We start from the raw sequence: 17,534 nt of genomic DNA on the forward strand, positions 1-17,534 counted from the left end.
TGTCACCCGGTCAGTGATTGTCATCTGTCACCCCATCAATCATCGTCACTTGTCACCTCATCAATCATCGTCACCTGTCACCTCATCAATCATCATCACCTGTCACCCCATCAGTCATCATCACCTGTGACCCCATCAGTCATCGTCACCTTTCACCCCATCAGTCATTGTCACCTGTCACCCCATCAGTCATCGTCACCTGTTTGCCATATACATGCAATCACTTACTGACCGCCTAACGACTATATGCGTCGGCCATTAAAAGCTAAATACTGGGGTTATGGCAGAAGATAGCCCCCATAACCCCGGTATTTTTTGAAACGGCGGGCGGTCGGCTTTCAGATAAGGGTGGTCCCAGTGGCGGATTCGCCGCGGAATTACCCTTACGGTGCAGGGGAAGAGGTGCCCCCCCTCCCGCCGCGTCCCAGACGTTTTCCCAGCTTACCGGACCCGCCGCAAGCGGGGAAAACTATCCGATCCCGGATCCTCAGACTCACAATAAAGAGGACCTGTCATGCCTATTTCTATTACAAGGGATGTTTACATTCCTTGTAATAGGAATAAAAATAATCTAAACATTTTTTTTTTAAACTGTGTAAAAATAAAAAAATAATAAATAAAATAAATAGGAAAAAAATAAAAAATTAAAGCCCCCTGTCCCCGTTAGCTCGCGCGCAGAAGCAAACGCATACGCAAGTCCCGCCCACATATGTAAACGGTGTTCAAACCATACATGTGAGGTATCTCCGCGATCGTTAGAGCGAGAGCAATAATTTGAGCCCTAGACCTCCTCTGTAACTCTAAGCTGGTAACCTGCAGAAATTTTTAAAATGTTGCCTATGGGGATTTTTAAGTACCAATGTTTGGCGCCATTCTGTGAGCATGCGCAATTTTGAAGCATGACATGTTGGGTATCTAATTACTCGGCGTAACATTATCTTTCACATTATGGAAAAAAATTGGGCTCAATTTACTGTTTTCTTATTTTTTAGTTAAAAAAATTGAATTTTTTTCAAAAAAATTGCATTTGGAAGACTGCTGCGCAAATATGGTGTGATAAAAAATATTGCAACGATCTCCATTTTATTCTCTAGGGTCTCTGCTAAAATAAATATATAATGTTTGGGGGTTCTAAGTAGTTTTCTAGCAAAAAAAATGATTTTAGCTTGTAAACACCAAGTGTCAAAAATAGGCCCAGTCTTAAAGTGGATAAATGGACAACTTTGTGAAAAGTGCTACTTGGATGTTAGGCCTATGTATGTGGCCAGGCTGTGAAAAAGTGTTACACATGTGGTATCGCCATACTCAGGAGGAATAGCAGAATGTATTTTGGGGTGCAATTTTTGCTATGTACATGCTATGTGTTAGAAATATTGCATAAATGGACAGCTTTGTGTAAAAAAAATGCGTTTTCATTTTCTTTCCACATTTTCCAAAAACTTGTGGCAAAAAATAACATATTCAAAAGACTCATTATGCCTCAAAAATTATACGTTGGGCTGTTTGCTTTCCAAAATGGGGTCATTTTATGGGGGTTTCCATTGTCCTGGTGCTCCAGGGCCTTCAAAAGTGCGATAGGTTGTCAGGAAATTATATGTGTAATTTGTGCTCCTAGAATGCCGGACAGTACTACTTGGATTATAGGCCTCTGTATGTGGCCAGGCTGTGAAAAAGTCTCACACATGTGGTATCGCCATACTCAGGAGGAGTAGTAGAATGTGTTTTGGGGTGTAGTTGCAAGTATACATATGCTGTGTGAGAGAAATAACCTGTTAATACGTCAATTTGTAAAAAAAAAAAAAAAAAAAAAATCTTCATTTTGCAAAGAGTTGTGGGAAAAAATTACAACTTTAAAAAACTCACCATGCCCCTTATTAAATACCTTGGAATGTCTACTTTCCAAAAAAGGGGTCATTTGGGGGGTATTTGTACTTTCCTGACTTTTTAGTGTCTCAAGAAATGAGATAGGCCTTCAGTACATCAGGTGTGGTCAAGTGTGACCAATTTTCAATGATTAGCACCATAACTTGTGGACTCCATAACTTTCACAAAGACCAAATAATATACACTTATTTGGGTTATTTTTAACAAAGATAAGTAGCAGTATAAATTTGGCCAAAATTTGTGAAGAAAAATTACTCATTTGCTAAATGTTATGACAGAGACAAAGAAAATGCGTTTTTTCGCAATATTTTCAGTCTTTTTTTATTTATAGCACAAAAAATAAAAAACCCAGTAGTGATTAAATACCATCAAAAGAAAGCTCTATTTGTGTGAAAAAAAGGACACAAATTTTTTATGGGTACAGTGTTGCATGACTGAGTAATTGTCATTCAAAGTGTGAGAGCGCTGAAAGCTCAAAATCAGTCTGGGCAGGAAGGGGGTGAAAGTGCACTGTAGGCAAGTGGTTAAACTACTGGAAGATTCTTACAATAAGGAATACTTGGACTCTACTAACCATTGTCACTGATTTTTACCTATTGATGGACTTTAAACAAAACTGCACTTTATTTAATTATTTATTTTATTAATATTTCACTCTATTTGCACTATTGATCATTGCACAATTATATGTGTTAATATTGGAATACCCACCTGAATATTGCACGTATTTATGTGACCTTGCTTTGATATATATTGCTTTATTTATACTATTAATCACTTAAAGCGGTAGTATACCGCTTTTTGTGACTTTTAACTACAGGTAAGCCTATAATAAGGCTTACCTGTAGGTACAATTAATATCTCCTAAACCTGCATGGTTTAGGAGATATTTGCACTGCATGCAGCCGCTGACGCGAGCGGTGCATGCGCTCTGAAGGTAATGCGGACCTTCAGAGTTCCTTGCCGGGAAATCTCGGCTCCGGCCACTCACAGCGCCGGAGCCGCCGAACCCGGAAGAGATCCCGAGGGATCATGTCAGCTCCCACAGCGGTGTCCGGGGGTCCATGTCGGGGGGTTCGTTCTAAGGTAAGTATTTCATAATGAGCTAGTATGCGATGCATACTAGCTCATTATGTCTTTGTCTTGCAGGGTTTTTTTTTTAAGTATACTACCACTTTAAGTATACTACCGCTTTAAGCCCCAAGCCCACTTTTGACACTTTTTGTTTACAAGGTAAAATCCTTTTTTTTTGCTAGAAAACTACTTAGAACCCCCAAACATTATATTTTTTTAGCAAAGACTCTGGAGAATAACATGGCAGTCATTGCAATATTTTTTGTCACGCAGTATTTGTGCATCGGTCTTTCAAATGCCATTTTTTGGGAGAAATTACGAAAAATCAAATTTCACTGCATTTAAAAAAAACCAAACAGTAAAGTTAGCCCATTTTTTTTTCTATATTGTGACAGATGATGTCACGCCGAGTAAATAGATACCCAACATGTTACGGTTTAAAATTGCGCACACCCGCGGAATGGCGACAAACTACGGTCAATAAAAATCTCCATAGGCGACGCTTTAAAAATTTTTAACGGTTACCAGTTTAGAGTTAGAGTGTAGCTCTTTTTTTTAAACTATTGCTTATGCTCTGGCAATTGCGGCGATACCTCACATGTGTGGTTTGAACAGCGATTTAATTTGCGGCCCGACTTCCCGTATACGTTTTCCTTCGTGCGCAAGCTCACGGCGACGGGGGGCGGATAACATTTTTTTTCTTTTTCCTATTTATCAAATTTTTTTGTTAATTTTAATGCAGGTTTTTAAAAAAAAAAAAAGTCTGATCACTGATGTAAACATCTCTTGTGACAGCAATATGCAGTGACAGGTACTCTTTATGGAGGGATCAGGGTCTAAAAGACCCTAGACCCCTCCACTGCACTTCCATGTTTTCAAAACACGGAAAACTGCATTTTTGAATACATTCACTTTTTAAAACTGCCGCCTTTAGCAGCCGAGTAACCCGGAATTGACATCATGGACGCCACCTCCGGGTTACGTCATCGGAGACCCAATCAAAGCCGCTTCCGGCTTTGATCGGGACTCCATCCAGCCGGCAGACGGGAGACCCGGGCAGAGCCGCGGAAGGCGGCGGGAGGGTAACGCTCGCCCGGTAACGATCGAGCGGCTCCCGAGCCGCATTGGCCATTACCGGCAGAAAGCCGACCGCCGGCTCTAAAAAACGGCACCGGGATAATGCCTCTAGCTAGAGGCATCATCCCGGTACAACCACTTAAAGTCAGCCAACGTAGGTCTACGTCAGTTTGCGTTAAGTGGTTAATTGTGATATATTAATTGTTTGCACATGAGATAGGCCACCAGTCCAGCTGGACCAAATGATCTTGAGTCCTGTTATCTCTGCTCTGTTGAGCACCTGGAAGCCGGCTTCAGGGAGCTTCAATTACAAGACTTGGAAATATTTTGTGCCTGGGGTGAAACCAGGAAGTGGCGCCTGCAGATATGTGAGTGGGAGCTTTTTTCTTTTCTCCAATCGGGAAGGGAAGTGAGATTGGCTTTAAATACAATTAAAGCGGTAGTATCCCGCTTTTTGACACTTTTACCTACAGGTAAGCCTATAATATGGCTTACCTGTAGGTACAATTAATATCTCCTAAACCGGCACGGTTTAGGAGATATTTGCAGTGCATGCAGCCGCTCACGCGAGCGGCGCATGCGCTCTGAAGGTCCGGGGGGACCTTCAGCTTTCCTTGCCGGGAGCTTGCCGGAAGATCACTCCCGCGCGCATGCGGTACGTCATCGCGGCTTCGGCCAATCACAGCGCCGGAGCCGCCGAACCTGGAAGATACGCCGAGGGATCATGGCAGCGCCTGCAGCGATGTTCGGGGGTCCGTGTCAGGGCTTCGTTCTAAGGTAAGTAATACATAATGAGCTAGTATGCGATGCATACTAGCTCATTATGCCTTTGTCTTGCAGGTTTTTTTTTTTTTGGGTTTACAACCGCTTTAAGGGTCAGATTCGTGCCTATCCATTTTTTTCTAGAGGCCGTAGTTTCTCACTCCTTGATTCATACTTCATACAGAGTGTAACACAGACAGTCCCACCTGACAGGTCTACCTTGTGCCCTTGGGACTTGAACTTGAACCATCTTGAGAAACAGTTATTCCTTTGACTCAGAAGGTGGCTTCTTTGGTTGCTATCACTTTGGCAAGTGGAGTGTCAGAGCTCTCATACAAGGAGCTATTCTAGGTCTAACATCATTCATGATAAGGTGATATTACGTCCTCATCCAACTTTTTTGCTTAGAGTGGTTTCTAGTTTTCACTTGAATCACAACAGTGTCTTGCCTTTCTTTTCTAATCCTCAGTTGGAAGGAGTAATATCGCTGCATACGCTGGAGGTAGTTAAGGTGGTCAGGATTTACTTGAATTGTCGGCGCAGGTCAGGAATCCTGGTTTGTGCTGCCAGCAGAGCCCTGGAAGGGCAGGAGGCATGCAAATTACCTATTATTTTCTTTGGAACCGCCAGTTAATTATTCAAGCCTATGGTTTGAAAGGGCAAGGTCCCCACCCCTTTTTGGTGAGAGTGCTCACTACCAGGTGTGTGGAGGCATCTTGGGCCATCCACCATCAGGTGTCAGTGGCTCAGGTGTTTAAGGCCACTACATGGTCTTTCGTTCATACATTCACAGATGTTTACCAGATGGATATCAAAGCCACTGAGGATACTGCTTTGGCCACAGTATGTTACGGGTGGCACAATATGTCCTTCTCAGGTGGCAGTTTCTGTGATTGTGTCTCCCTCCCCTCAAGGGCATTGCTTTAGGACATCCCACATAGTTATTATTATGGCTGCTCTGTATCCCGTGATGTACAATAAAAAAAATTGGATTTTTCCTACAGCTTACCTGTAAAATCCTTTTTTTGGAGTACATCAAGGCACACAGAGGTCCCTCCCCTCTTTTTTGGGATATTCATTGCTTGCTACAAAACTGAGGTACTTTCTGTTTAGGAGGGGTTATATAGAGGAGGACTTTCTGTTTGGTTGATCTGCTAGTGTCCATTCACCTATAGGTGGCGCATAACCCACATATAAATTATTATGGCTGCTCTGTGTCCCGTGATGTACTCCAAGAAAAGGATTTTACAGGTAAATTGTGGGAAAAATCCAATTTTTTATTATCTTTTGGACAGAGTGCAAAGGGATTAAACACCTGTCATTTTTATTGCTGTCTGTGCCCAGTTAGAAAGATTCACTGTCTGTTTGTCCTGTTTATGGTTATCATCAAAAGTGAAAGTAAAAGATAATTCTACATTTTGGTTTGAACACTAATAGAGGGGAAATCTTCCAATGGGGACACTAGTTCTGGTGATCCTGGTGACACACCAGGATTCCCTCACTTTGGAGGGATTTCCTCTCACTTCCTGCTGTGGCTATGAGACAGGAAGGGATAGGAAAGTCCAAGGGGACACAGATGGCATCCAAAATGAAAAAAATGTTTTGCCTTTAGTTACACTTTAATGGTTTAGTTCCAGCATCCACATAGTCTTGGAAATAGTATATTCATTCTTACACGTCTCAGTTGTGCTGAATTAATCCTCTGATATTGTTCTGGTCTTTTACAGGTGCAGAAAAACACAGTATGGACTATTCTGAGGTCATCCTAACATCTATCTTCAGCATTATCTTAGTTGTAGTTGTTTTGGTAATACTCTCATTTGGATTCAAAAGATGCCTGAGGGGTAGATCTCAATATTCTCATCATCCTCTTCGTGAAACTTCATATGAACCAGGTAATGTTTATATAGTGGTGATGCAGTGACTAGCTAGTTTTCTATGTGATCACATGATCGCAGTGTCAGCAAAGCTGTTATGAAAACATTTCATTCATAACAGCTGTGTTTCCTATTGAGTGATGCTGTGATTGGCCCATAGCTATCACATGGTACCTGGGCCAATCACCTGTACCATGTGATTAGATGAAGCAAATCACAGATCACTAGTAACCACAGCTATCATGAAGGTAAGCCATTAATGACAGTTCAAAACATTGCTGTTACAATGACTGTCATAGAAACAGTGATCAAAGTGTAAAGAAAAAAAATAAATCCCTACTCGCTACCTCAGAGTAGTACAGTGCTGCTATGGTGACACTGAACTACTCTGATAAGAGTATGGAAAGAAAAAAAGCAAACAAATTAAAAAAGGAAGTAAAAGGTTAACATTTTTTAAAAATGTTATAAAAAAATATTTATTTATTAACACCATTAATATTATTGTCACCAGTCAATATCCCTGATCATTTTAAGGGCCTCAAGAAATGAGATAGGCCATCAGTACATCAGAATCAATACATTTTCAAATATATATATATATATATATATATATATACCATAGTTTATAGACACTATAACTTTCTTACAAACAAATTCATATACACTTATTGGCATTTTGTTTTATCAAAGAAATGTAGCAGAATATATTTTGGGCTAAATTTATGAAGACATTTGATTTTACTCGATATGTGTTATAAATAACAGAAAGTAAAAAAAAAAAAAAAGTTTTTTCTTTTTTCAAAATCTTCCGTTTTTTTCGTTTATGTAGCAAACAATAAAAACCTAGGGGTGATCAAATACTAGCAAAAGAAAGCTCTATTTGTGTAAAAAAAAATGATACACATTTTATTTGCGTGTGTAGCGGGTGCCTCGCATTTTCCCGTTTCCATGCCAGGATGACCGAGGCTCTCACTGAAGGGACAAAGTGCCTGCCAGCAGCTGCAGGGAAATTTCCTCCCTCCCTCTCCTTCTTCTCACTGTGCAGTGAGTGAGAAGAGTTCACAGACACTTAGAACCCTCCCCTATTTCTCATTTGCAGAAGGAACTAGCCAATCCAGGGAGGATTGATGAGCTGCAAAGAACTCTAGGATGTGTAGTTCCCAAAATAGGTGGATCCATTCTAATCACTGGGGACAGGGCTACAAACCCCAGGAATCTCTGGAAAGGAAGGAATGAAGGACACCATCTTATCTGCTGAGGAGAAAGCAGTCACCACGAGGCAGGGGAAGAGACTGGACCTAGGGGAGAGGTGTTGCCTCCCAGGTCAGTCTATTGCTGTGCTCCAGACATCCAGTCTGATTAAAGGGTGCCTGTCCAGACGCATCTGCATCAGCTGAGTGAATCACTCCAGTGTGAGATGACCAGTCGGATTACCAGAAGAGCCTGCCCTTTCCAGGATATTTGTTTGGGCCCTGACCGCAGGATTGGTGAGAAGGCCCATCTGCAGGAAACAAGGACACTGCACACAGACAAAGTTACTTCACCTTGCCCCTCACCTGCCAGAACCTGGGTCTTGTTGAAGCCCTGTTAAAGCAGTCACAGTGTCTGCCTTGCTATCCGGATACTGTCAGCACACCCCGTGTAAACTTTGTCAAGCAGGAGTTCTAAGTGCACCAACTAAAATGGCTAGCTAAAGATACAAGGCCTCATCCTTCTTCCAAAGGAATGAAGTTAGCGGTGCCTTACGGGCATGCACACACATATTCAGGGCTCTGAGTCTGTATATGTAGTGTATGTGCAGTATAAACATAAAAGTGAAGGAAGCGTTTTCACGCGAAACGGCCGTAGAGCAGTATTACATGCCAGAGGTCCTAGCCACCAGTGCTATTGTGGATTCTGGTTGCTTTTCATGTAAGTGATGTTCTGAAGATTGGACTTTTGTGTTTGGCTTTTTCTTGTTTTTAGTAGTCTTTTAATAAATACTACACTATGGAAAGCATTTTCTCTCTTGCATATCTATTGATATAACTTCCTGCTGGTTGGAGTACTTGAAGGAATTTTCTCCGGTGTCATCCTCTCTTCTGATTTGCTTTCTGGCTCAAGACCTGCTATATAATAATATACAAAAACTCATTAGCTGTCCTAATAAGACAGCAACATGGTCTGGTGAGTGCGCATTTCTGTTTTTGGGTGAAGGACCACTGGTGGAGGATTGACCTTGTTTACACTGACACTGATTATCCATATGGACTTTTTTTGGAGTTTTATGGACTGAGTTCATCATTTTTGATCATATGCACTATATGTTCACTAATTTTGTATGTGCAGTATAGTCTGACTTGGGAGTTAAAGCGGAGTTGCGGCCTCAAAATCGACAAAATCGATTTTGGGCCATCCGCTTGCTCTGGGTCACCTGAAAAATAATTGGATTTTTGTAAGATCTTACCGTAAAATCCTTTTCTCTTAGCTCATTGACAGACGTAGTCCTCTTTGATTCTCATCAATAGGGTTATGCTGCCTCCGCAGGAGTAGGACTAGGCAGAAAGAAAAACGTTCTGGCTCCACCCTAGGGGCAGTCCCAGAGGGTATATCCTCCCTCTCTCTGCTACAGGATGTCAGTTATGTCACAAAGCAGTGTCAGAGAATTTAACCCAACCCAACTCAATGATAGAGGGGCGGGTACTACGTCTGTCAATGAGCTAAGAGAAAAGGATTTTACGGTAAGATCTTACAAAAATCCAATTTTCTCTGTCGCTCATTGACAGACGTAGTCCTCTTTGATTCTCATCAATAGGGACGTCCCAAAGCAGTGCCACAAATGAGGGGTGGGATTGACAGAAATCAAATCCAATCTAGAAGGCCCAACCTGAGCCAACCAGAAGTATTAAGGGACTCATCGAGCAACCAGATGAGACCTACCCAACAAACCCTCGAGGTAGACCAACAGTCTCCTCAAACAGCGGCCTGCAGGAACCTTGCGGCCAAAAGAGGCATCTGACGATGCCCTCACATAAACCTTATACAATATTGTAAAGGTATGAACCGACGACCAAGTAGTCGCCTTGAAAACCTGAACCACTGACGCCTGATGGCGGAAGGCCCAGGAAACACTAAGCGCCCGAGTAGAATGCGCCTTAACAGGGAACGGGGGATCCCGACCCTTAGATAGAATAAGCCTATACCACCGTCTGTCTGATCCATCTAAAGATGGTCGCGGCAGAAACAGGCAACCCCTTCTTAGGGCCATCCGTGATCACAAACAGTGAATCCGTCTTACAAATTGAATCCGTAGTATTCAAATATATCCTGATCGCCCGAACTGCATCCAAGGAATGCAACGCAAATTCTCGAGGATGATTGGGCTTAGGACATAGGAAGGACAATACAATGTCCTCATTCAAATGAAATGACTAGACAGAAAAAAACTGACATCCTGTAGCAGAGAGAGGGAGGATATACCCTCTGGGAATGCCCCTAGGGTGGAGCCAGAACATTTTTCTTTCTGCCTAGTCCTACTCCTGCGGAGGCAGCATAACCCTATTGATGAGAATCAAAGAGGACTACGTCTGTCAATGAGCGACAGAGAAAAATGGATATTTACGATTTTTTTTTTGTTTACTTAACTTGATATTGAAAAAAATATACTCACCTTTCTTCTACTTCCTCCCTCTGCGGCCGCGGCCCGCGCCGTCACTTCCTCTTTGCATTGATTCCTGGGAGCTGAACGTCATCGCTCCCAGGAATCAATGTGCCTGCACCGGCCCCGCTCGTCAGTTCCAGTGCGGGCGCGTCATTACCTGCTAAACAGCTTTTGGGTATGCCCAGAAGCTGTGGAGGGATGACGCGCCCGCACCGGAAGTGACGAACGGGGCCGGTGCAGGCACATTCTGGGAGAAGAGGATGCAGAAGAGGATGCGCTGGCTTCAGCTGCCCACACCTGAGATGGCAGCGCTGGAGAAGAAATTTTCAAGGTAAGTAGTTCTTCTAAAAGGTAAGTGCGACCCGGTACAGTTCAGAGGCTATCCATTGTGGAATGTACTAGCCTTGACTGTCCCGGGGGTATTTTTATCAAAATTTCACCCCTGAGGCCGGAACTCCGCTTTAAGTCACTAAGCACTGAAATAGGTACAGTGTTTGTAGTTGGGCCTGTGGTGCCAGGGGAGAGAAGAGAGAAGCCTGATATAGAAGAAAGTCATTCTTCTGCTCTCCTCCTGCCTGGACTCATAGCGCTAATTTAACTACTTCTGGACCGGAAGGATTTGATCCCTTAATGACCAGGCCATTTTTTGCAATTCAGCACTACGTTACTTTAACAGACAATTGGGCAGTCGTGCGATGCTCTACCTAAATAAAATTGATGTCCTTTCTTCCCACAAATAGAACTTTCTTTTGGTGGTATTTGATCACCTCTGCGATTTTTATTTTTTGCGTTATGAACAAAAAAAGAGCGACAATTCTGAAAAAAAAAAAAAAAAAAACAATATTTTTCACATTCTGCTATATAAAACATTCCCAAAAAAAATGTAAAAATCTAAATTTTTTAGCATTTTAGGTCAATTTGTTTTCTGCTACATACTTTTGGTAAACAAAATCGCAATAAGCGTATTTTAAATGGTTTGCGCAAAAGTTATCGCATCTACTAACTACAGGAAAGATTTATGTAATTTTTATTGTTTTTTTTTTTACTAGTAATGGCGGCGATCTGCGATTTTTAGCGGGACTGCAACATTGCAGCGGACAGATTGGACCCCTAACTGACATTTTTGACACTTTTGGGGGGACCAGTGACATTACTACAGTAATCAGTGCTAAAAATATGCACTGTTACTATAATGACACTGGCAGGGACGGGGTTAACACAGTGGGTGATCAAGGGGTTAAATGTAAGCCTAGGGGAGTGTTTCTAACTGCATGGGGGTTGGGCTTTTGAAATGATCACAGAGACCTGTAATTCTATATAGAAGGATCACAGGCGCTTTGTGATCATTCCAGAGAGAAGAACGGTCAGCTGTTTTTACAACAGCTGACCGTCCTTCTCTCTCATCGGGGAACGATCGTGGGTGCCCGGCGGCAATCGTAGCCGCCGGCCCTGTGCATCAGAGTCCCCGCTGCCGAGTGGGGGCCTAGCTGCAGGCGTGCTGCGACCGACTTAGAGCTACGTCGGTTCACGCAGGAGGGCCAACCTGCCGCAGTAAATCTTCGGCAGGCGGTCCTCAAGTGGTTAAGTAGAGGTAACTCAGCTTGTGTTAATTGTGATTCATTGTTGTTTAAGTGCTTGTCTCTGCTTCTGGGGTAGTTCACGGATATGGAATCCCCTAGAATCAGCCTGATACAATACATTTAGTTATATTGCTCTTAATCTCAGTGATTGCTAATTCTTTCAAGAATACACTATTACTGTCTGTTATTTTTACACAGAGACTATTTTTATAGTAAAGACATTTCTGTGTTTTATCATAAGGTGTGTTTTCATTGGTCTTGCACTTACACTATTGCCAGGTGTGCCAGAGGGGCAGGGCTTGTTCTTGGGGTTGAGAGGCAGAGTACGGAACCAAGCAAACTTAAGTGTCTCCTGCACATACAGTGTTGCATAATGATGATATTTAAAGAAACCAGGAGCAAAACAAGGACCTAGGTCCCGTCCCACCCACTCAGCGCTTAGGGGATGAAGAGTACAACCGAATATTCCAGTGACAAGTCACTAATAATGGATGAATGTGACAATCTTAATAAATGGTATGCATTATTCACACACAGCTGCTGCTATATAATCAATAGAAATCTAAAAAAGGTGCGTATATAAACAAAGTCCACGTATGCGCTGTCTCCACCGTGTTGCAAGGATCGGGTGCCTCTGCTTGTGACTTCCCGGCTCGCCGCGGTCTCGGCAGCGTGACATAGGATGCTAGGACACTTGCGCAGGGTTGCCTTGGTAGCCACGTGCTCACGCTCTGACGCGTTTCGTCATCACGGACTTCAACTGAGGGCGATCCACGGTGGAGACAGCGCATACGGCGGGAGGAGCAGGCGTTTCCCCTTGGTATACAGATCTGCTTGAAAAGTTTTATCCCATGTGAGTGCAATTCTTTTATCAATAAATATTGTTGTGTGAAGCGTGTTACACTATGGGTCCCTATCGTTTTCATTACATGTTATTCCTATGAGTGGACATGAGGTGGCGCTGATTTCCAGGGTATCAGAATCGCAAGGTGGATCACCAAAGAAGAGTGGAAGATCACTGGTTTTGATACAAGGCGTTTAATCTTTTCGATAAGGGTACGTTTTTAATACCTAGGGGGGAGCACGGTGGTGTGGTGAAGGCTCTTGGTGGCTGAGTTGGTGATTTGAGAGAATATTCTGGATCTGCACCTCTGTTTACCTGGTTTCATTGGATAAAGAGACTTTCCACATCAATCATTTGTGTTCCTAAACAGTCACCGTATTTATTGATATTCTTGTTATCATACAAGTTTATTCGCCGCTTGTTAAATCAAGGGGACACTAGCGCTGCTAGTGCATATGTGGACTTTGTTTATATACGCACCTTTTTTAGATAATGATGATATTGCCAGTTAAAGGAGCACAGTGCTTAATAGCAAAACACTGGCTGGTCATGACGGAAGTAAAACCTTCCAGAGCTCAGGTGGTTATTTTCATCATAGTTTTTGGTATACTTTATGTAGTGCTGATTGTGTGGTTTACACCTTAAACACACTGTACTAAAACTGATATTCTTAAACTTATTGACTATAAAGTATAAGCACACTCCACTGTTATGGGTGGATGCTGGTTTATGGTTTCTTTGTAAGCCTAATAAAGCTTTCTGGGGACAATCTTCAGACTCATCTATTTTCTGATGTAGCACAAAGAATCTAGCTAGGGACTGTCTGACAAACTATGTAACCAAAGCAGAGTATTTTAATAAATGCCATGTTACATTTTTGCTTTGCTCTTCAGCAGATGGATATTTACCACCTGATGACACATTGGTGATCTCTGGCGGGTTATATGATGCACCAAGAATTTATAATCCCAACATGACAGTTTTAGATGAAGAGGAGTCTCAAAATGATTATGCATCTTTTAACTCAAGAACAGGACAATTCAGACTTGAGTTCTTACCTGGAGATAAGGACATAGATCCCACGTCACAAAGGAGAGATGTCTGATGCTGGAATGCCTCACTAAGCTCAGTTATCAATTTAAGATATTGGTTTATTTTTTAAACTTAGTTTTACCACCTACTTAGATTCATTGAGTATTTACTATAGTAAAAATGTTGTTGCAAAGCATATTTAGGCCAAGGAGTCAAGCAAAGTTCAGACCTAATTTAATCGATAAATCTGTATTTTATCAGAGAATTTGTGATCAGTTATCATACAGTTGCACCAAATATATCACTACTCTTTAATATTATCATATACAACAGATATACACATCAGCAGTATCACAAGTGTTTAGGCGCTAAACTGATAGCAAGGCCAGATTCACTGTCACTTTTTCAGGGGGACCTGATCTGATGGTCCATTCAGCCCTATGGACTTCAAAGTGTAAAACGGGCTACCTCTGAGTCAGATCTGGTCAGGATCTATCCTTTTGTTTAGATGGATCGGCTCAGAGGGTAGTCGGGTTTAAACAGAAAGCTCTGCCTGTGTCCACTCTGCAAGAACTGAGTGGATCGATCCCCCGCTGAGCAGAATGTACTCTGTCAGGCGGCGCCCGCGTGAAAGAGGCATTTTGAGAATTTCTGCAGGGAAAATATTTAGTGCCTTCTTTATTACCAAAATTTACCAAGTGCCTAACTTGTATGTATTACCCAATCAAGCAATAAAGTGTTTTTTTAATCAAAAATAATGTTTCTTGTAGATATATTATAAAAACTGATCGTCCTTTGCACAGTTGATTTCTCACAGGCTGTTTACATCCAATAACTTAGTCGTTTAAATAGGCTGAAGAGTAGTTCAACCAACCAGCTGCATGATTTTTAATTACTAAGGCTTTCACACATACGGACTGTTTGTCTGTTTTTTATCCAATCTGTTGACGGATGAAAAACGGACATTAATGCATTCCTATGGAAAAAGGGATGACAACAGATGATCATCCATTTACATCCATTTTCATCTGCTTTTTTGAACGGATGAAAGCTCTATTTTTCATCCGTCAAAAAAACAGAACGGATGAAAATGGATGACAACAGATGAAAAGCTGATGTTGACTGAAAAAAAACCGATGACAAAAAAATGTGACTGAACTGATGAAATGAACTATCCGTATGTGTGAAAGGGGCCTTAGGTTGGAATGTTCATTAAAGTGTATGTAAACCCAAACAACTTCTCTAAATAGTTTTTTTTTTAAATTGCTGTTTGATATTGTTGATAAGCACCCAATTGTAGATGATCCTGCCAAGTTATCCTCCAACTGTGGTCGTCCTGTAATAGGGTGACAATACAACACAGTTTTTAAAGCTATGGCAACTTTGTCACACTCACCTATTTACTCCTGCATTGGGACAACAGGATGCCGGGCCTACATGTTCCTGTTGTGAGCCTATGACATCACAGGCAACCAAGCCTCCCAGTTTGCCCCAAAAAAAGAACATTTTAACAATTTTACCAGAGGTGTTAACTAGTGCTGCAATTGCTGCCAAATAACCTGAGAATTTTAGCACTGATGAGCCACTGCCAATTTAACCTCATATACAATCCTGGCCCTGCAGATCGGATGAAAGTAGTTTAGTGGTGACTGCTGAATAAATGGAATATTAGAGGTATTTAACACCAAATTCTTAGCATTATAAGTAGCTGTGATTGTATATAAAATGCATGCGCTGCAGTCTACATGCTGCAATACAGATTGCTGAAGGTAAAGCTGAACCTAATTTAAAAAAAATTACAGTCAGTAGTTATGAATATTGTAGCTGTTGACTTTTAAGAAACAGACACTTACCAGTCCATAAAGTCCAGCGCTGACTGCTCCTTAGTTGATTTTTTGCTGGACTTCCTCTCTTTGTTGGCGCCATCTTGGATTTGTGAGCTAGCTTTGACTTCTTGATGTCTCACAGCTGGCTCCCCACTGCCCATGCGTGAAGCACAGCAGCGTTGTGGGTCTGGTCCTGTAGCCTCCTGGGATGTATGAACTGTCCCAGGAGGCTGCAGGCGGGGAGGCGGCTGCCCAAGTAGACATCATTCTCGCCTAAGCAAGAAGGAAGTGGTAGCTTGGGTCTGTAAAAAATATAACACAGCAGATGTGATAGAGGCGGAGAGGAAGTGGAGGATGAATGGTACTTTTGTTTTTTTAATGAGGGTCCTTTTAACAACTTTTAACAACATTTTTGGGGCCTTCAGGAGCTTTTGTCGTAATGTGTCAGTATACACATTGCACATTAGGGCACTTTACCTTGCAAAGTGCCCTTCTCCAGTTATGTGACATCCACAATCTCCAACTCTGTTGCTGGAACTTCTATCTGCACTTAGTCTTCTCTTACAGGTTTGAAGTCTTCGGCCATTTAGATTGCTGGACCTGGGATGACGTAAGTCCCATGCACACATACATATTGTGCCCAGACTGTAAAATGAGCTGCACATTAGTGGATCAGTATACACTTAGAAAAAAAATTTAAAAGGCAGGGAAGAAACATTTATGACAGAAGAGACATTATGAATCTTTTCTATCATAAGAGACTAGCTGTCAGATCTTTTTTAAAACATCCTTTGCAGTTCTGCTTTTTAAGTTCAGAAGGCTTTGTGGGTTTTCCCCTAAACAATGTAGTGATGATGCTGATTAGTGGATTGTTTTCCACTTTTATTGATCATACTTATGAACCATGCACTTTAATGAACTTACATCCAGTTCCTTGCACAAGAGAGAAGACAAATAAAACACCCAGTTTTTCTTGCAGACTTTGAAAGAGAGAGTTCAGCCACAAAAATTATTACAAAAGGACAATGTAGGAAGCTAAACGAACTGTACTGAACAAAAGTCTCAATTAGGTTCACATTTTTTATTAGCACTTTCATGTAAACTAAGTAACTGAAGCTTTTTACTTAGGTTTGTATGAACAATATTGTATGTTTCTTTTTTATTATACCCTTTCCATTAATTATTTCCTGTTGTCTCATACTACTGTTTTGTACATGATTGCATTTTAAAAAATACTAGGTCTGGTATTATAAATTAATTGTACAACTTCTCTCTCAGCAGATGTAGCTCTTTGAACAAAATGCTAATATATATATACTGTATATATAATTTTTTTCTTATAATAAACAGCATATCACCTCTAACATATGCATCGTCCTTCATATTAATTTTAAATGTGATGTTTCTAAAATCCTATTTAATAAAATACATAGCTTCCATCCACTTTCAGTCAGACTTTTCAATAAGGTAGTGCACAGAGCAATAAAACATCCACAACTAATTATAAATCTGATTACTTTGGTTAGATCAGTGAAACTGGATTCTTGTCTTACCGTAAAATCCTTTTTTCTGAGGTTCACTGACGAACACAGCCCCGTATCCTCTTAGACCCTTGGGCTTATTCTGCTCTCTCTTCAGGAGTAGGACTAGGCAGTAACAACTTTGGTTACACCCCTGAGGCAGTCCCAGGTGTTATACCATTACTTCCTGCTATAGGACAGTTTGTAATAAGCAGTGTCAGAATACATAACTCAACCCAACAGAGGGGCGGGTGCTGTGTCCATCAGTGAACCTCAGAGAAAAGGATTTTATGGTAAAACAAAAATCCAGTTTTCCTTTTGTTCACTGACGGACACAGCCCCATATCTTTTTAGGCCCTTGGGATGTCCCAAAGCAGTATCAACATGAGGGGTGGGAAAAACATAGCAATACATATAA

General features: G+C 41.5%; 1 protein-coding gene across 2 annotated transcripts in view; it reads left to right on the forward strand.

The window, feature by feature from the left end:
* The window catches only part of LOC309546357 (uncharacterized protein), a 72,704-nt gene extending 58,646 nt beyond the window's left edge, over positions 1-14,058 (forward strand). Inside the window, exons 3-4 of one of the 2 annotated variants that reach the window (XM_082245994.1) lie at positions 6,525-6,692; positions 13,635-14,058. In XM_082245994.1, coding sequence (XP_082102120.1) covers positions 6,525-6,692; positions 13,635-13,843 — 377 coding nt within the window. In that variant the 3' untranslated portion in view covers positions 13,844-14,058. Of the gene's footprint in view, positions 1-6,524; positions 6,693-13,631 lie in introns of both variants that reach the window. The other variant, XM_082245993.1, reaches the window with a different exon arrangement.
* The last annotated feature ends 3,476 nt before the right edge of the window (positions 14,059-17,534 follow it).

The sequence above is a fragment of the Pelophylax lessonae genome, assembly GCF_965119305.1.
Source record: "Pelophylax lessonae genome assembly, chromosome: 2".
In the NCBI taxonomy this organism is placed as follows: domain Eukaryota; kingdom Metazoa; phylum Chordata; class Amphibia; order Anura; family Ranidae; genus Pelophylax; species Pelophylax lessonae.